Source organism: Mesocricetus auratus, unplaced genomic scaffold, assembly GCF_017639785.1.
Source record: "Mesocricetus auratus isolate SY011 unplaced genomic scaffold, BCM_Maur_2.0 Super-Scaffold_100006, whole genome shotgun sequence".
Classification (NCBI taxonomy): Eukaryota; Metazoa; Chordata; class Mammalia; order Rodentia; family Cricetidae; genus Mesocricetus; species Mesocricetus auratus.
The window spans coordinates 73,260,655-73,281,592 of NW_024429190.1; the positions used below are offsets into that span (position 1 = coordinate 73,260,655).

At 38.9% G+C, this 20,938-nt stretch overlaps 1 protein-coding gene and 1 long non-coding RNA gene across 2 annotated transcripts in view; one reads left to right on the forward strand and one right to left on the reverse strand.

Moving 5' to 3' along the window:
• Positions 1-20,938, reverse strand: part of Prkg2 (protein kinase cGMP-dependent 2) — a 109,921-nt gene that overhangs the window by 52,833 nt on the left and 36,150 nt on the right. The window contains exons 4-8 of the mRNA XM_040747466.1: positions 17,473-17,586; positions 16,794-16,899; positions 12,936-12,999; positions 5,852-5,929; positions 3,504-3,598 (exon numbers count right to left, since the gene is read on the reverse strand). Of these exons, the coding sequence (XP_040603400.1) occupies positions 3,504-3,598; positions 5,852-5,929; positions 12,936-12,999; positions 16,794-16,899; positions 17,473-17,586 (457 nt within the window). The remainder of the gene's footprint in view (positions 1-3,503; positions 3,599-5,851; positions 5,930-12,935; positions 13,000-16,793; positions 16,900-17,472; positions 17,587-20,938) is intronic.
• Positions 40-8,295, forward strand: LOC121140891. The gene is made up of 3 exons (XR_005877841.1): positions 40-115; positions 1,716-1,864; positions 8,157-8,295. It is a non-coding gene; the product is annotated as an uncharacterized LOC121140891 (long non-coding RNA).

Sequence of the window (20,938 nt, forward strand, 5' to 3'; positions counted from 1 at the left end):
GTGTTTTGTCACAGCCAGAATAGAATAGTTCCCTCCCATCAAAGGAAAATTACTAATAAACAAGGAGCCAGTGCAGAAACCAAATGACCAGAGAAATGTGCTGGGAAATGACCAAGTGAGTATCATACAGTGATGAGGGAAGTCCTGTGTATATGTCAATAAAGCACTGTTGGCCAATAGGGAAGCAAGATAGGTGGGACTAGGAGTCAAAGAGGACTCTGGGAAGGACAAACATAGGGAGTCAAGACGTAACTGCCATAGGGGTAAGAAGCCCGGAAACTTTTCTCTGGTAAGAGAAATACTTAGATTAACAATTATGGGATAAATACTTAAGTCAGAGCTAGCCAGTAAGAAACAAGCAAGGCCAACAGCTTCATAATTAATACAGCGTCTTGTGTGTTATTTGGGGACTACAACGCGGCAGAGCCCAGGCGACTGGTAGGGAAAAACCAAGTGGCTGGCAAGGAAAAGGCTTCACTCTATAATACAGGAAATCAGTTTAAATGGAATCCAGGCATGTGTTTACAGGGCCATATCAATGAATTAACTGACTATTGAAACACTTTCATGGTCATGTAAATTGGATATTTTTTCTCAGTAAAATCTCTGAAATTAGTATCTGTGTTACAGTTGATGATGAATCATAGCATATCATTGTAAACTTCCTTATACATAAAGGAGTAGATACTCTTACTATGGATGTCTGAGATACAATGAATCATTATGCTTGAGTTGAAGGCTGTGTAATTGTCAATAGAGATGGGTGAAGCATCAGGCATTTCCTCAGAGCCCTTGACTTACACGTTAGTTTTTTCTCTCTAGTAGTTATACATGAGACACTAAACAAGGATGCATACATATAGCATCCAGGACTCAGAGATTCACTTAGAGTAATCCAGGAGTACCAACAAAATGCAGTCATCACGATGACAGCTCTGGACAATTTCATCAGCAATAGTGATCATGTAGGTTCCTTCACATTTCCTTAGTGCTAGGAGGGTCCATCTCTTGCCTGCCCTAGAAACCCCCTTTCTTTCTAAATAATGTCCAAAGACCATCTTATGCAGTTTACAGTCTGTCCTTAGCTTATAGGATTCCTGTGAGGGGTGTCAGTGAAAATAACCAAACCTTGGGGTCTTTTAGTCAGAGGTGGGAGAGCTTTGGATCAGTTTACACATGCAAGAGATCCAGAACATAAAAAACAGAGCCATCAGTGGGGGTGAAGGTGTGGGCAGATGTGGGGGTGGAGGTATGGAGGTATGAGCAAAGGCAAAAATTGGGGAGAAAGCCAAACATAGACATAGACACGGACACGACCTTGGGTTGTAAGTTCAGAGCAAAGGAATAGTTAAGGTTTTCACCTTACATGTCCACCTTACGATTTTCATGAAGACCATTTTCTGCACACCCCATAACAACCTCAGTTTGCCACGTGTGCTTTCAGAGTAACTGTGCATTAAGTGCCATGGATTTATCTTCATAAATAAAATTCTGAAAGAACCCCTGAGACTATTTAATGTTATTTTGAAAACATGTAAAAGAAGTAAGACTGAGCTACAGTCAGCAGCCCTAAAAATTAGAATCATAAAAATGTGCAAAAAAATATAGAAACATTTGTATCAACAGTCCCTTCCAATTCGTTTTAGCTTTGTGCGTTCAGATGCTTTGGGGAGCTGATTGTCTATGTTAGACATAAATTTTCATATTTCCTTTAGGAAAAAAATTATACTTGGCTAACTGCAACAGACAACACAGATTACTTCAGGTCCAGCAAAACCAGATTGCAGCTCTCAAGAGCTGCTTAATATCTACACAGTATTATAGAGTCCTGTGAATCTTCAAGGTTTGTCTGTTTTGCTTGAAAGTGAGTAGAAAATAACCTGGAAATATTAAGAACAAATACGTTGAAGCCTTGGATAATTATAATAGTGTTAAAAAGATAATTTCATCATTATCAAAGTGAGTTCATTACCAGCTAGGCAATAAAAAAGAAAAACTCAGCTTGTCTTTAAATTCTACTTTGAAATTTCTTACATAATAGCTAGAGCCCAATGTATTATGTTTTAGTACTTGTGCATTCTTTGAAAATAAAAGATGATGAATTTTAGATAATCTAATATGTCTGGGTAATTTTGGAGCACTTTCTCTTTGTGCTGTAATTATGTAGCCTGTCATACAGGAGCTTCATACGTAAGTTAAGAAAATGATAAAATAGCTTTTTCTTTCCCCTCTTTTTCTTTCTTTCTTTCTTTTTTTATTTTTTTGGTTTTGGTTTTTCGAGACAAGATTTCTCTGTATAGTTTTGTAGACCAGGCTGTTCTGGAACTCATAGAGATCCACCTGCCTCTGCCTCCAAAGTGCTGAGATTAAAGGCATTCGCCACCACTGCCCAGCAGAAATAGCTTTTTCTTCATGAACTGTTTTCTTCAAACATAAACTTGACATAAAACCATTTGATAGTAATATAAAATCCAAGTGATTTCCTAAATAACTCCAAATTATTCACTTGAAAACATATGTAACTCCAAAAATGTATCTCTTTCTGAACTAAATTTGCTGTTTTATGAAACTATTTCTATTTAGGAAAATGTATTTCTTTGGATATGGGGTTTGTTTGTTTGTTTGTTTGTTTAAGGAAGTACAAAGTATTCCTTAAGCCACTTATCAGCTTTTAAAATTATATTTCTATGACTCAAGTCAATATTAAACCAACTTACACATCAAAAGATAGAAGGGTCACATAGAAATTTCAAATGCATTATTTTGAGCCGTTCCTAAAACTTGTAAATTGAGCTCACAATTTTTTTGTTTGTTTTCTGAGACAAGGTTTCTCTGTGTACTTTGTAGATCAGGCTGGCCTCGAACTCATAGAGATCTGCCTGTCTGTCTCTGCCTCCCGAGAGCTGGGATGAAAGGCGTATGCCACCACTGCCCAACAAAAATTTCTTAAAAATAGATTATTTTTGACGTGTTTTAAAGATACACGGAGTATGAAAAGTTGTGTGATTTCTAAATTTTATTACAGTTATTTATTTATTCTGTTTATGTATGGTGTGTGTGTGTGTGTGTGTGTGTATGTATGTGTGTGTGTGTGTTCGCATGTCCTGATGCACATGTGGAGGCCAGAGGACAATCTGGGGGAGTCTATTCTCTCCCTCTACCATGTGAGTCCTGGGGATCAAACTCAGGTTATTGGATTTGGTTCCAGGTGCCTCCACCTACTGACACATCTTGCCAGCACTCTTCACATTTTAATTACAAAGAAAAATTTTGAGTAGGATAATGTTGCAAACTACAGCAACATAAAACCTTGCCCCAATTTAATAATTTCTTCATGCTATGTTCTTTTGCTAACATTTTAAGCTAAAATCCAATCTTGTTTTTACTGACAGAAGACTTTCCCATTATTTCCTGGGCTAAATTAGTGTTTGGCTCATGAGTAGTCTTGAGATAGAAAACAGTCCAAGCCTGTTTTCTGAGCACCGTGCGATCCATGGACTCACCTGATCAGAGCTTTTTCTCCAAAGTACTCCCCTTTCTGCAGGATTTTGATCAACTGTGGCTGCTCGTGGTCTTCTGTGCTCTGTGTGACTTTCACCTAAACAAAGTGAAGAAATTCAAAAGAGAGATCAGAGTAAACGAGGGATCTGAACACACACCCTTCTAACTCAGCACACCCATCTGAAGGAGGGAGAAAAGGAGGCTGCATAACCATTATAGTCATTACACTGTTAGAGTCCTTATACCTCTATAGTCCTTACACCGTTACAGTTACAGTCCTTCCACTGTTCCAGTCATCACACTGTTACATTCATTCATCATTATAATTATTACACTGTTACAGTCCTTATACCTCTACAGTCCTTACACCATTACAGTTACAGTCCTTACCCTGTTACAGCCATCACACTGTTACAGCCATCACACTACTACAGAGTCCTTACACAATTATAGTCATTACACTGTTACAGTCCTTATACCTCTACAGTCCTTACACCGTTACAGTTACAGTCCTTCCACTGCTACAGTCGTCACACTGTTACAGCCATCACACTGTTACAGCCATCACACTGTTACAGCCATCACACTACTACAGAGTCCTTACACAATTATAGTCATTACACTGTTACATTCATTGCATCATTATAGTCATTACACTGTTAGAGTCCTTATACCTCTACAGTCCTTACACCATTACAGTTACAGTCCTTCCACTGTTACAGTCATCACACTGTTACATTCATTCATCATTATAATTATTACACTGTTACAGTCCTTACACCATTACAGTTACAGTCCTTAAACTGGTACAGTCACTACATGGTTATAGTCCTTACACTGTTAGTCATTTTATTGTTATATTCACTACACCACTACAGTCCTTACACTGCACAATCATCACACTGTTACAGTCATCACACCATTAGAGTCATTATACCATTACAGTAGTCACACCCTTACAGCCTTACCCTGTTAGTGCTCACACTGTTACACTCCTTACACTGTTACTGTAATACACTGCTGCACCACACTGCTCTTGTAATCCACTACACTTTTGCTCATGTTAAGGCAGGTATTAGACAACCCTCTGGAACAGGAGAATTCTCCATCAAATCACCTCCCAAAGGTCAGGGTTTTTTTTTTTTTGTTGTTGTTGTTTTGTTTTGTTTTTGATGGTTTCCTGGAGTGTCCTTGGCTGTCCTGGAACTTGCTCTTTAGACCAGGCTGGCCCCAAACTAGAGATCTGCTTCTGTCTCCTAAGTGCTGGAATTAAAGGGGTGCACTACCACATCTGGCTCCAATGTCAGTTTTTAAAATGTAAATCCAGAGTTTCCTTTTGAGAGATCCTCAAAGCAGGTAATATGAGTCCCATGGAGACCTACCTCTGTTGCTTCAAAAAGTCAAGAATAATTTGAGTATCAGTTTGAAGTCTCTCCATAGGTAGACTACATCTCATGCACCTCCAAAACAATTCATAATGGTGTCTGCGAAAGGACTTACTTGGTGACCATTTCAAAGTGAAGCACAGGTTAGAAGGATACAGCATAGAAACTGAAACTTACAATATTACCTATTTCAGCTAGAATTATTATAGCTAAATATGTTAATGGGTGCTGGTTCACAATGGCTAGAGTTTTTTATTGATATTTATGAATGTCACAATGAGTTAATATTTTCAAATGATGATACAAATGCAATTTCTTTATTAGCCAGAATTCTTTCAAAGAATGGAATTTTATTTGCTAAATTCATTCTTCTGCTGGTCATACCTGTTATATCAAAACATTATTCCATATCAAGACTGAGCAAGACATCCCACCATATGGAATGGGCTCCAAAAAGCCAGCTCTCAACTTAATATGCCAGGCTTTGTTGACTCACCATGAGAAACCTTACCCTTTCTGAGAAATGGTTGGGGGGGGGTTGGAAGAGGCGGAGGAGAGGAGGAAAGGGAGGCAGAACTGTGGTTGGTATGTAAAATTAATTAAAGAAACATTATTCCAGCCCTGTTCTTGAACCATTGAGCTGATAGAAATCATATACTCATTCCTTAAAAGGGTCTTTAGAAATAAATCAGCCATTACAGACATCACACACAGAAAGACTTCCACAAAAGGCAAAGGAACCTGTGTGCAGTTACTGACAAGGTTCTATGTCTGCTATGGTCCATCAGATGTGTTCTGTGCCCTCATCCCCAAACCCAGTCATCTTCATAGAGAACCCCAGAGACTGTCAGAGATACTTTATCACTCTTTCAGCCAGGCATCTTCTTCCATGGCAATGCAGGACACTGTTACACTGATCACAGCTAAAGTCTTCATGGGGTAAGGAAGCTTTACTTAGCACTTACCTTTCCTTTTGCCAAAATGAAAAAGGTGCTTCCTTCTTCTCCTTCTCTGATGATGTAATCGCCTTTGTCGTAGTATTCCTATTGGGATGAGAAACAAGCAGAACACCAAGGAGAGGTGTATGACGGGAGAAATAGAACATTTTGTGTCTTTAAATGGGCATGGATTGCATGTAAGCTGTCTTTTCCTGCCATTAATACTGTGGTAAAAGTAAAGAGAGTTGCTTTATTGATCAGTAAAATTTGTGTTTGTTCTGTTCACTGAGAAACTTCAATTATTCAATATTCAATTTCAGTTATGGAGGGCAGAGATTTACATGATGACTTGAAAATAGTCCCAATGGGTAATGGGAGGACAGCATCCTCCATTTCTAACTCTTTGTGGAACAACAACACCTACAGGAGTCTGCACACAGAGCAGGCAGCTCTGGCTGGTGTGTTACTTTTAAAGAAACCTCAACACAAAAGGCCCCAGAGACATCAGACCTACATGTGCAAATTCTGGGCTTAGTGTTGACTTATCCTTATGAAACTGAAAATGATCATTGGGTTTCTTTCTTGGATTAATTTTTCTGTCTCTCATACCTAGTTGTGTGATCTGATAATCCCTGAACAGGCAGAAGTAATATATCCACTCATCAGAGCCAAGGAGCAAGCCGGTACTTTAGAACACCCAGACAGATATTACCCTGTATCACCTTAATTTGTTGTTGTCTCAAGTCAGAGAACTAAAACGATTTTCTTAGTTATTTATGCTAGTAAAATGGGTTTGTTTAATTTCTTAAAATGGCAAAATTGACAACATAATTTCACACATTTGTTTCTCTTAGACTGGAAAATCAACGTAAACTAAACTACTTTAATTTGCCTTTCAATACCTTCCTCATCATTTAGGCAAAATGAGCAAAGATAATAGAATAAATATTTAGGGACTGAATATTACTACTCATATCAATGAATACTCATTATATCTTCCTAATATTGTATATGCTTAATGAGACATTTCAATGTCTCTTAGAAAGAAACATGAAACCAAAAGAGCCAGGTTCAAAGTCTAGCTCCACATGGAATTTCTCTGTGAATACATCAACTAAGAAAGTTGACCCTCAAAGCCAGAGAAATTTATTAGTTTTCTGTAGATACTAAAACAAACAAGCACAAATCTAGTGGCTTTAAGCAACACCCTTTGACTAGCTTCCTGTTTCTATGAATGAAAGCTCAAGGACAGAATAGTCAGGTTTTCTCTACTTGAGATCTTTTCAAGACAGAGTTTGAGGCATTAGAGGGAGCTGTATTCCATTCTGAAACCTCAAGATAGGGGAATCTGCTTCAAGTTCATTGTGCTGACTAGCTGAATTCCTTTATGGAACAAGATGTCATTTCCATTTTGACTGTCAGTGGAGAGTCAGCTGGGGTTTCTCTGAGCTTTTGAAGGCCTCTGCCTGCTGCAGTACCCCTGACATCTTAGAATCAGCCATGGCATGTAGGATTCCTATGCATGGAGTCTCATTGGCTTCCACTTCCAATACCACATAGAATAGTTCGCTCCTATCAAAGGCTTCTCTGTAAGTGCATTTGGCCCATCTAACCAGTCAGTTGTTGGGGTATGGGCATTCGGAGGTACAATTCTGTATGTCTCCATAAGACAATGTTTTCTGACAAACTGGGAAACACCTTAAGCATAGCAAATGTTTAGTTAATTATTGATACATTAAGGAAAAGGACCGTGGTATGTTTCATTGTCACATCTCTGACCCTCAATTGCCTCTTCATCAAAGTAAGGCTGTACATCTACTTCACCAATTAATCAGTGTCTGAGGATGAAGCAGAAGTGCTCGTGAAACACATAGTAGAACTTCTGGTACACAACAGGCACCTGGTGACTGTTAATTCCTATGAAGAGACTACAAAATGGCTCTCAGAGTCTTCCACAGGCATATTTGGCTACCCAAGGAAGTGATACTTGATACTTCTGCAGTTGGTTTCAGCCATATAGTTAGTTCATATCCTAAAGAACCAGGCAAAGGTAGTTCATCGCACTTCTGAGCCAGGCCCACAAACCATTTCATGTGTGTATCCCATCCTTAATTGCATTGCCTAGAGGCAGCTTGAAAAACATTTGCTAAATGAAAATAACAAAGCAGCCATCAGTTGAATTATATTCCTGAATGACTGGGTGCATCTAACTGAGAACACTGCCCTTGGACTACCTTGTTAGCAAGAGACAATTGTATTTTATATACATAATAAGGTTTACAATCACTTCACTTAGCCCAGCTCTTCATTTTTCTCACTTCATGTTTTTCAGAAGTCTTCACTGTAGTGAAACTCTTTTATACAATGGCAATGACTGTCCGTGACCCTTAACGATGGCCATAACCCTACAACCCAAGATGTCTTCCTTCTGTACAACACCAATCTCTTCATTAAAGTTACAGTGATCTTTCAGATAGCCCAAGACTGAGTATCTGTTCTCTGGGTCTCTTGTCCCCACTCCAATCTCAGCAGCCATCACCCACATGGAGCAGAAATGACACGGAAAGTTTCTTAAGTGCTATCAGACTGTTCTTCAACTATTACAGAACCTCTTATATTTGTGCAGAGGTGTGGCTTTAATTCCTGCCAACCAGTTAAGTTCAAAGGGGACAAATTTTAAAAGGGAACATTGAAAAAGAGCCTTACTATTTCTTAAAGGGTGGCTTCCCAGTGAAACCATCCCAGGGGTGATTCTTTGTCACCCAAAACCATGGAAGGAAGGCAAACAATACCTCCCAGTGTGTCCACAGTAACTCATAGATGAGGAAAAGCTGTGGAAATAGGTCAGACCAAAAATACATGGTGGTGAGTACTGGCTATGATGCTAGACTGCCCGGTATTTGTCAACTGGGGAATGCAGGCAGTCAGGCCAGGGCAGCCACCGCAACCAAAAAGAGAAGTGCAAACAGTGCGGGGACTGTTCTGTGGTTACATTGCCATGGGGTCCCTCAGAAGATGAAGAAGCCATAGACTATATCCTGTAGAGAGATGGTTCACTTTACATGTATACTTGACATACCCATAAAGATATACACACATAGATACTTATATAAAATTGAAACAGTCTTTGAAATCATGCCTACACTTTGATTTTAACTGATTCACTAGATTGGTTTCATGAACTACTAATGACCTACTACTACCCATGGCCCAAAAAGGAATTTTTAAAGGATGACATCTGGAAGCCTGGAGAAAGATATAGTATATGTGAAAAAATACATAAATAAACTAAGGAAATCATTTCAGAACAGAATAAGAAAGATCAGCAAATGGACAGCAGCCCCTAAAGATATTTTTTCACTGTTAGGAAGATATTCCCTTTGTGCTGATGAAGCAAAAGCCAATAAATTGAGTTCCTACACAGAAAACACAAGAACCAGGAAGAAACTCCAGAGTGACAGAGCAAAATCAAAGATAATCCCAGTCTTTCTCACAACCCAGAAATTGTGCTACATATTTTCATTGCAAAAGAAGTGTTGATGACTGACAAAACATAGCACATACACATGCACATACATCCATATACGAACACATGTATAGCTCATCTGCAACTACAGATGCCAGCTTATTGTTTAAAAACATGTTCCTAGAGCTGGGGAGGTAGTGCAGTCTGTAAGGTGATTTTCTTACAGCCAGGAGTCCCGGAGTTTGATCCTAGAGTCTGTATTTTTGAGAGCACTTGCTTGTAATTCTAGCACCAGGGAGGCAGAGATGAGTGGATTGGTAGGGCCCAGGGGCCAGCCAGCTTAGTCTAATCAGTAAATTCTGAGACTATGTTTGAAAGAAAAGGGGATGGTGCCTGAGGAATGACACCAACCAATTGCCCTCTGATCCATACATATCTACAACTCACCTGAACTACATATTACATGCATAGAGAGACCAGATTTTTCAAGTCATGATTTAAAGTGGCATTCTGTGGAGTGAAGAGGCAGACCATGACATACTCTACAAAACAGTCTTTCAGGCCCTTTACACACACACACACACAACACACACACACACACACACACACACACACATACCCCAGAACTTCTCAAACTGCACAGAGCTTAAGAATCCCATTGGTGACATCTTAAGACTGTGGAACTGGGGTTTTCTACCAGTTTCTAATTCAGTGAGCAGGGGACAGGACCTGGGACTCTGCCTTTCTATTGGTACCCAGATCTGAAGAAGGAAAAAGACATTCACATCACCGTGCCTCTCACAGCCCCACCATGACTGAAGCTCTGTGAAAGGTGCAAGCATGGACATCAGGGTGGAAGTACTGAGAAACACTGGGCCAGGTTGCAGAGCTCTGCCCCAACCAGGTAACTTCCTGCTTAATCTCTGTGTTTGCAACCAAGAACACAAATTCCACGCTTTCTACTCTTGCCTGCGTGGAAACAGACACTCTTGTGTCACCTGTCTTCTCCCTTCATGATTGCCCAGGGCCACGTTAGAATTTTCATTATCATCCATTGTTGCCACCACTCCAAACCTGCATCCTGCCCTATGGCTGTCATTATTAGCTAAATCCTAAAACATGGCAGTGACTGTGTGCTATCACCACCACTCATGTTCTGGTCAGAGCATGAGCAGAGGCTTCCAGAAGATGCTGCCTTGCAAACTGAATACTCTGGGAGACTTGCGTTCAAGAAATGGATGGAAAACTGAACTGTCAGAGACACATTCTCGGTAGAGGAATTCAGCAGTCTGTGCCTTAAACACACAGGATCTGACTGAAAAAGAAGGGCATGACTACTCCATGGTGTGCAGGCTGAGGAGAAGGGTTTTATTGTAGATGTGCGGGAGAGAACAGTCAGGCATTTGTAGAGTCCAGAGCAGGGAGAGAAAGAAGTAGACTAAACCTGAACAGCAGACTGGACAGGCCCATGAGGAGTGACAGGAAGAGAAGATAGAGGGGCAAGGGGGAGTGCGGGTCAGGAGCCAAGAGCAGAGGAGAAGGAGAGAGAGAAGAGAAAGAGAGTGAACACCAAGCCAGCCAGTTGCTGAAATGCCAGGGTTATACAGCAACAGGAAGCTGGGGGAAGGGAAGCCCAGCCTCTGGGCTACAGAGTTTAGTGTAGGGAGCAGGGTGAGAAGAGCAGGGAGGAGCCTTAGCGTGGTGGCCAGTGCGCTTTGGTATGCTTAACAGGCAGCATAGTTAGCTGTTTGTCTTGAGTTTCTTTGGAACCTGACCGGATCCACTGCCTAGAGTGTGTGTGGGAGTGGTGGTGATGGACTGACAGACAGACAGACACGATGACGATTAACCCTTCTCCCCATACACAAAAGAAAGCAGGCGTCTACCCGCCTCTGAGCTTCATTTCAGACACCTTCAGCTTTCTCAAAGATGGTGGGTCTCCTGGGGACAACATGCTCTGTCATACCTCCCTGCACTGGCCTGGGGCCGACTGTGGTGAGGACCCCATTGATGGGTCAGGAGTCAGCATGGGTAAATTATAAGCTTTTCTTAGAATTAAACAGATCCCATGACTCCATTGCTAATCACTTCCACATCCGGGAATTTTTACACATTACAGAGACATGTTTGTTTGCCAGGTAGGATAAAGAGCCCTTTGTAGATGGTGCCGCTGTCTGCAGATGCTGAGATGTAGTCATGCTCTCCCAGGGAATCTTAAAAGACGAAGCTTACAAACTTGAATTGTGTGCTAATTAATAACCCAGTTAATAATTCGAGAGATCATCTATGTATTGGGCAGCTGTTGCCTATGGCCACTATAAATGTGTCTAAGTGGCCATTTGTTTTTAACATCAAGACCACATATTTGCTGTCAGCAGGTGATTTCCTTCTGATGAATCCCGTCTATTAACAGCCTATTAGGAACAGATTTCTCTGGTTAACAAGACCAAAATATGCATATATAGGGCTTCCCTGTCCTGAAAAGAGAAACACCCTGAGAAATTGGGATGAATTTTTAATTTGTAACATCTGTGATTGGCTTATGTTACATTGGGAAAATCCCAAAGGGATACAGACCATGACACGGGCTTGTTGAAGCAGACTTCATATCCAAAGTCCCCAGGGGACAGGAGGCAAGGCATGGTGTCCCCATAGCCTGTCTTTGATAAACTACTGGATGTTCTATGACTATTTAAACATGTCACTTAGGTTTAGGAAAAAATGGCTGCTGTTTCCTTCTCAGGAAACAGGAGTTTGCATTGGTTGTCATGATTGGCAGAACATGAATCTATCCACAATCAGACGATCAGGGCTTTTACTTTGTTCCCCCTGGGAGCAGCTCTATACAAAGCACCACATCCAGTTATGATGTTGTCACCAACCCCTACCTCCTCTTAACTTCAGTAAAGTCATTTTGGCTTCAGAGAAACAGACCCCCAGGAAAGGGGGAAAGGCTATTTGCTCTGAATTGTAATTTCCAGATCTGAAGAGGTTTTCATAAACCGAGGACCATTGAGAGCAAGGTACGTTATAAAAGCATTATCCCCAATAAAGCTTGACAAGTCTTAAACTAAAACCAGCCATCTGGGGATGCCAGGAATAAGCTTTTGAACACTTTCCAATCTGCCACTTGCCTCTAGATATTGAAATAGGTAAAGTGCTCCCGTGCAATCTCTTCAAATGTGTTTCCATGGCTGAATATAGAAGGCTGCATGGTCTGGCTCCAGACACCTCCCCCACAGCCCCAGCATACCCTTTCTGTACCCTGTTTCCTAATTATGCCTCACTGATTCCTTTATATTGTGAAAACTCTGCAAGGGATTGTGATGTTAATTGGAGAAAATCAAATGCCTCTTGAGTAAGGCAGATTAGTTGTATAAAATGTACTAAAAAGATTAAAATATGTAAATCAAATTTCACTTTACACATGCAAATCCAATTTCTTTTTGCAAGTTCCAAAGCTATCTAACCCTGTCTGGTCCCTTAATTCGGTGTGAGTTGACCTAAAATCTCGCACAAACACAGCTCTTGGTCTCTGCAGTTTAGCATCCTACCATCTTTTCCTCTTCATTTATTTACAGTACTAATATGACTAGATTCTAAAATCTTCTAAGGATATTTATTTTTTACTTCAAAATTTCTTACCACTTCCAAACAGTCAATGATCTTCGTTAGCTTATCTTCAGGTAAGTTCTTCAGCAAGGAAACACTTCAAAATTAAAAAGACATCTTAAATTAATTAAATAATTAAATTAATAAAATAATTTTAATTAAAAATTATTTTGAGACACAGTCTCACTATGTAGGCCAGGTTATCCCCAAACTCATGAGCCTCCTGCCTTAGCCTTCAAAGCCCTGGGATTATAGACATGCAACACCACAAGCAGCTTTTACTTAATTATATTTTGAAAAAAAAACATATTCCACACAGACACTAAAGTCTTAGGTTCACTTACTATTATAATGCAGTGAACTTCAGTTTTTCCAAAGTAAGCATTTAAAAGACTGAGAACACAAAAATAACAGAATTTCTTGACAACTGGAAATCGTACATATGTACTATACTATCCCAGGCGTTTGTCACACGTGCAAAAACGAGGTACCAAGATCCTCGAAAGGGGGCAGTCCCATCCTGTCTGCTTGAGGGGGCACCCACTGCACATTGCGGTTGGATTTGGAAGTGTTCTCTCCACTTCTCAATGTCTCTTATAGCCTGGGTGAGTTGCTCTATTCAAAGTGAACGATCAGATTTTCATCTAAATCCTTGTAATTAAGTAATGATTGAACCTATGGGGACATGGAAACTACCAGTGGCATACTCTTTGATTATCAATCTTACTGTACTGTCTTTTTAAATCAGTGTTTTAGAGGTAGGTCATGGAAACATTTCTGCTGAGAGTGAAATAGAATACTGAAACCCATTATTTAACAAAATCAGAAGTTTCTCTCAGTGTGATTAGCTAATCAATATGACTAAATTGTTTCATTAAAGCAATTTCTATTTTATACATCTTTGAGATTATTGATATAATTTCTATAAAAGAAATATTTCTTCTTTACCATCTATCATTTGACACCCTTACAGGAAAAATTATGCCATTCCCAAATGCATGACTAGATCTTGTGAAGGCAGGAAGCTCCAGGCAGATTCCTACACACAGGTAGCCTGCAGTACAAGTCTGGGAGACAGCTGTAAGAATGACTGCACAGGGGCATTGAATTGCAAAATAACAAAATGAGCCCCAGCTGTAGAACAGTTGAATGCAGGGTGACAGGCAAAGAACTAATGGGCTGCAAAAATAATACCATTCTTATCAAGTTCAAAATGAGGTAAGTCAAGTCATAAGCAAAATTACAAAGAATACCAAAGGACTAATTAATCACTGCACCTGAAAGGAGGAGGGACAGAAGTTGTGATGATGTCAGAGACCACAGGTATTTTGGGGACATCCCTAACTTCATGGATACCTATTATTATTTGTTAGTTTAAATTTATTTTAACTGTAATATGTACATAAATTGGTACTTTATGATGTTTCTATGCATGTATATATTTTGCAATGTTTAAATGTGTTAAACACACATATCTCAGAAAATTTATCGTAAAACATTCATGATTCTTCCTCTAAGCTTTCAAAAATATATATTACATTGTTATTATGTATAATCACCTTACAGTGCAATATCATGACTTCTTACTCCTGTCCACCTCTAATTTAGAACCAACTGGTCAACCTTTATTCATCCCTTCCTCCTTACTGTCTTAGGCATCTTGGAAGTACCATTCTACTGTCAACTTTTATGCAATGGACTTTCTCAGAGTCTACATATGAGTGAGATTACACAGTATTTGTCTGTCTACGCCTACCCTGTTTCACTAAACACAATAGTTTCCGCTTTGAGTCAGGTCACCCCAAATTACAAGTTTTAACCTTTTCTGTGTTTAAATGTTGTTCCATCATACATGTACCAAATTTTTCTTATCCATTCATGAGTTGATGGTCAATTAGATTGTATCCATTTCCTGGCAATTCTGGATGGTGCTGCAAAGAACATGGAGACACAGATGTCTCACCCAACATGCTGATCTCATTTATTTTTAATGTATTCCTAGTAATGGGGTTGTTGACGCTATAAGGTTTTGTGATTTACACATATGCTACATGCCGTATTTAAAAACTGTAGATATAAGAAGAGTTTATTATATACGATGACACAAAGCAAACTGCATTTCTCTAGAGTAGTACCTCCCTGTTGAGAAGGCAAAGGCAACTAGAACTCAGTTTCCATATACTTATGAAAATTTTCCTTCTGGTCCAAACTGGAAGCTATGAATAGAAAGCCTACCACCTTTGGAATTGGTGGGTAAACAGATGAGGAGAAATTTTAGTTCATCTCTGCTCTGTGAGGAGAGTGGTCAGGTTTATCTTGTTCACCACTGAATCCACAATGTTTGGTGTCTAGAAGTAAATATTTGTTGAACAAATGAATGAATGAAATAACAAAAAGAAGTATGGGGAAAAAGAGTATTTCCTAGTAGATTGCCTGGGCTCCTTCAACTCCAGCAGAGGAGAGTGAGCTGGGTGCAAATTATTGCTCTACAGAGTGATTCACAATCAGCTACATCCTGTAGCCACTGGTTTATTCATGTGTCCCTTTTCTAAAAGCTCCTGCATAAGCATGGCTTATTTACTTCAAATTCTGACCTGTGACAATCAGCTGTACAACTTTAAAATCATCTATATTTAGGTAGATCCTACCACATGAGAGCTAAGATACATGCTACTAGAGATAAGACAACTACTTGTTATTATGACTCATTGTCAGGAGTCATAGGAGTCTAGGAGGGTGTGGCAGAGAGATGTTCTATAAGAACCTGCATGTTGACTGTGTCCTGTTGATTTTCTATGTGCTCCTGCAGTACTTCCGAGACCCTACTAAACACTAAGTCATGGACAGCCCTAACATAGCTGGATGTCCAGGTTGGCTATGGAAGGTCAGATTACTAGAGTATACTTAAAAAGTTGAAGTTTACTTTTGTAAGTCACAGGATACATAATTATTGTTATCACTTATCCTAAGTACATTTCATCACATGATGTGTTCAAATTCAGAGGCTATCAAAACTCTCACATATGATACAAAACTAGTATACATGAAGAATGGGCATTCTCAAAAAGAAACATCTCTTCCAGCTCTCTTTTGAAGTTATGCAGACATTTGGTTCCCTATAAATGTACTCACTCATGATGTCGAGGTACAGAACATTTTTCAAAAATGATCTGTCCTGGTATCCATGTCATTATGACAAGTATAGTAACGTTTTCTGTCAAGTTAAGCTGCTACAAATAATGGTTACTTGGAAGGCAGTGTGGTTATGCAAATGAGAAAAGAAATGTCACCCATAAAGCAAGGATAGTAAAATGAATTCATCTTAATGTCCCAGTGGGCCTCATGAGATGGCTCAGGGTGAAAAGAATGCTTGAACCAGGGCTGGCCACCTGAGCTTGATCTCCTGGAAGCAACTCCAAGAATTTGTCCTCTGACTTCTACACATGTGATGTGGCTCACCTGTGAGCCTGTGTGTGCTTACATGCACACAAGCACATGAACACACACACACACACACACACACAAATAAATAAAAATCAATAATAATAACTAAAATTAATATTACAAGATCACCTTTCTGCTGTACTTTCTAAGATCACAAATGTTATTCGAAGCCCAGTGATCAAAATCAGGAAATTTTTTCAGGTGTTTTGCATATTTTTATGCTATAGCACCTTCAATAGAAGTAAAAGGAATAGCAAAAGAGATAGTCCAGCACATAATCTAATAGGAAGCAAATATAATTTTTGGCAACTGCTGCCACTTACGGCAAGGGAATTGTTTTGCTCTTTGCTTTCATAATATAGGAACTGCTTGGATTGGGGACACTGTTAGAGAAATCACTACTCTGTCCACACAATGGTTGAACTACCCCCATATGGTTACTCTTACCTTCTGAGGAAGTTTCTGTACTGCTCATCCCTGGCTTGGGCTGTTCTCCTCATAATGTTCTGGAAAACTTCTCTGTCCAGTGCCCAAGTTTTAACATTGGTAATAGCTTTAGAAAATTTGAGAAAATAATACAACAGTGTTTAGCACTAGAAAAAGAAAACACTCCAAAAATGTTAGCCAGCGACTACACGTTTATGGGAATGTATTATTTAAACCTGTGAATGAAAGGAAATAATGGAAGAGTGGGTAATTTTTAACATCACTTCAGCTTTGAAATCTACCAGGATTTGAAAGAGGGAACCTGGATTATGTTTTGGGTAGGACGATATTCAAATAGTTTGCAATTTCCAGTTATACACCTCATCCACAGGGAATGTCCCCAAGTCATGAGCCAATCCAGACACTAAAGGATTTGTAATTGGAAGTTAAAAGTGCTGTGTGCACAAGGATGCAGATGTACATCTTTTGATGATGTTTAGACACTGCTAACCCAGTGCCAGATCCCAGCCTAGAGAAAGTTCATCTTAATTTTAATTATTCCTGTCAAAGCTCACATACAAATCTTTGTATCGCAATTGCATTCTTATGAACAAGAGTGTATGGGGCAAAATGGCACTAGCTTTGCTAAGGAGCCAACCTTAGATGCAGTAGAGATTGGGAGCAGTTTTTCTCATCTTACCTTTCACAGAAGCGGTCCGTGTACAGTTGTACAAAATGGCTAGTTCCCCAAATGTGGTCCACATCGGGATGGGTGATAGCATTTTCTCTCCTTGGAACACCTCTAGTCTACCCTCTGTGAAGCAGAATTTAAGAAAAACACAAATCATCAGAATCTACCTGTTTTCCATAGAGAAAAAAAAACCAGAAATCATACAAACGATTCAGTTAGGCTACTTAGGAATCTGATTTTATTGGGGTGGTTAAAAGACCCAGCCTGAAACCAGACCTGCGATTTACTCGTGTCATGGATGATGGGAAGAATCACCTATATTTCATGCACTTATCATGAGAATTAAATGTCAATTCAGGTAGGGAATATAAAACATTAGACAGCACAGGCTAAATGCTATATGAATATTAACAATATTCATTCTGCCTACAAAAAAAATGTAACCATTTCCCTCTTACAAGGAGCCCAATAATCACTGTGTCTTGAAAACACTGCACAGCTGTTGCAGTGGGGGAAGGAAAACCTAGCAGAGCCTTGATACCATGGCTATCAAGTCAAGCTACCTAGTTCTACATGTGGGTTGCACTGTGTAGTTATTGACTGTGTAACCTTGGATACGTTACTGTATGGTCCTCTTCTGCTTGCTGAACCTCCTATTCTGGCTCATGTTTATAGCTACACAAAGCTGGAGCAGAGAAAACAGAGCATTGAACAAGCTTCCTACAGTTGCTTTGCCCTGGAAACACTCTTCTCTTTCCTCTTCCATCAGAACTTTGTCTTAAAAAATTGTAAGCAAAATTATCTAAACTGTTTTAAGGAAGAAAAATGGGGAAGTAATGTCAGTCTTTCTTTCTCCTGTTCCCAAACAGCTTGGGTCACTATGTCATCCACTCAATTCAGCAAATCTGATATGAGAATTGACATTGTTCCAGGAGCCATTATAAGTGCCAGGCAAGAGAAACAAAGATGTTTACTAGGATAGAACTATATTTTAGCAAGAAAAAATCTTTTCTTTTGGTTCTAAATTCCACAGATTAAATATGCAGTTTAGTAATTTTTTATTACAGCTAATTCTAACTGCATCAAAAACCACTTAGTGGTGCTATCTCGTTGATATCCTGAATCTTAGTGCATGTCAAGGTTCTTTTCTTAATTGGTTATGGCTCATAGGATTTGAGTAATACTGAAGAATCATATGGAATATCAATGGTTTAAGCGAACTATGCTGTACTATTTAATATTCATGCTATATTTTATAAAGGAGAGAATTTTAATTATCAAATTAATTTGCTCAGGCAGATAATTAAGCCCGGCAATTCAGTCCTTAGATGCTACCATAATTAATTGAAATAAGAAGTCATCCAATTTTCACTTCCATGTGGGTTGGATGCCTGATATCAATGGCTGCAGCAATGTTTCTCCCAAGCCTTACATCAGAATTACTGGAAAAGAACAAGATGGGATGGCGTGAGATTCTTGTCCTCTCTTAGCAGGTTCCATAAATATTTGTTGACTTAATGACTTATCTTCTCCTGTCAGAATGCTCTTGAGTTGCTAAAACAGATGTGAAGCAGCCAAGAAAAAAATTGTAAGAAGAAATGATCATTGTGGATCACCTATCCCTGTAAAAATCGAAGGCTGTCTAGATTAAGACTATACCTCACTACAAGAATAGTATAATTGCTTGGGAATGACAGACTCATTTTTAAGTTGCCTTTAAAGATTATATGACACATAATACATAAATAATTACAAAAACTTATGGACTTCTAACTTCTAGAACAAAATACAAAGGAACAATCTTCGGTTTATTACAAACAGGAAAAAGCAAGTCCTTTAACTTTCTTATATAATCAAGCAATGTTGCTTGATTGCTTCATGATGGGGAAGCCTCTGATATGTAGAAGGTCACAGTATCTATCAGGCTGCCACACCACCTGGGTAAGGAAGTGTAATTTTCTTTCCAAACCAAAACATTGAGGCAATTCAGAATTTTACACGAAATTCAATAATTTCAAACCCTATGCAAGTAATTCTTGCTTCTTTATATTTAAAAATTAGCAACTATTTTAAAATCCCTAGAAAAGTCTGCTACTGTCTCCCAACCATGATTGTTTAAATGATTATAGAGGATGGAAACTAACTGGCTCTAAAAACACCTGTTTAATTAACATGGCATTTCCTTTGATTTGTTTGTTAGAGAGAACCCTAAATTATCCTTTGAAATCACTGGTCTACAATCAAGGTGCTTTTAAAAACCACAAAAACAAATTCTCTTTGTACCAATGTCAGAAGTGTCAACATAAGCAGTCACACTTGGAACAAAACTTTTTAGTTACCAGCATTGTGACTAAAAGCATGGAGTTGGGTTTCCTGTCTGTGCTTTACATTCACCACTTGTGAGTAGTGAGACCTCAGATACACGATTTAACCTCTGTGAGGCATTGATAACATTGAGAGATCTGTGCTAGTTCTGATTAGATAGGTGAGAAATGAAATGAGATCTCTCTGTCAAGTGCTCAATAGGATATTGATACATACACCATACTACATAAACATCAACTGCTGTCATGATCACATTACCAATGTCCTCAATGCATGAAGTCAGTGTGATTATTTTATACAAACAGAGCAACTTTGTTTGGGGTTTATAATGTTTGCAAAAATGCCAAAATAGAACATTGATGCAAAATACTCAATAAAATACTGCCAAACCAAATCCAAGTATCATTATCAAAAAGATCATCCACCATGATCAAGTGGGCTGCATGCCAGAGATGCAGGGATGGTTCAACATACGAAAATCTCTCAATGTGATCCACTATGAAAACAAATTGAAAGAAAAACAAACTCATGATAATCTCATTAGATGTTGTAAAACCTTCAGCAAATCCAACACCCCTTCATGATAAACATATTGGAAAAATCAAAGATACAAGGAACATACCTAAATGTAATAAAATCAATATACAGCAAGCCAACATCAAATTAAGTGGAGAGAAACTCAAAGAGATTCCACTAAAAACAAGAAAAACCAGGCTGTCCACTTTCTCCATATCTATTCAATAAAGTACTCAAAGTTCTAGCTAGAGCAATAAAACAACAAAAGGAGATCAAGGGGATACAAATTGGAAAAAAATCCAAAGTGTTACTATTTGCAGATGATATGATAGTATACATAAGTAACCTGAAAAATTTTACAATACAACTCCTACAGCTGATAAACACCTTTAGCAAAGTGGCTGGCTACAAGATAAATCCCACCTACCCCCCAAATTCAGGGAAACTAAGAAAGAAATCAGGGAAACAACATCCTTTATAATAGCCACAATCAATATAAGATATCTTGAGGTAACTCTAACCAACCAAGTAAGAGACCTGTATGACAAGAATATGAAGTCTGTGAAGAAAGAAATTTTAGAATATATCAGAAGATGGAAAGATCTCACATGCTAATGGATCAGTTGGGTTAATA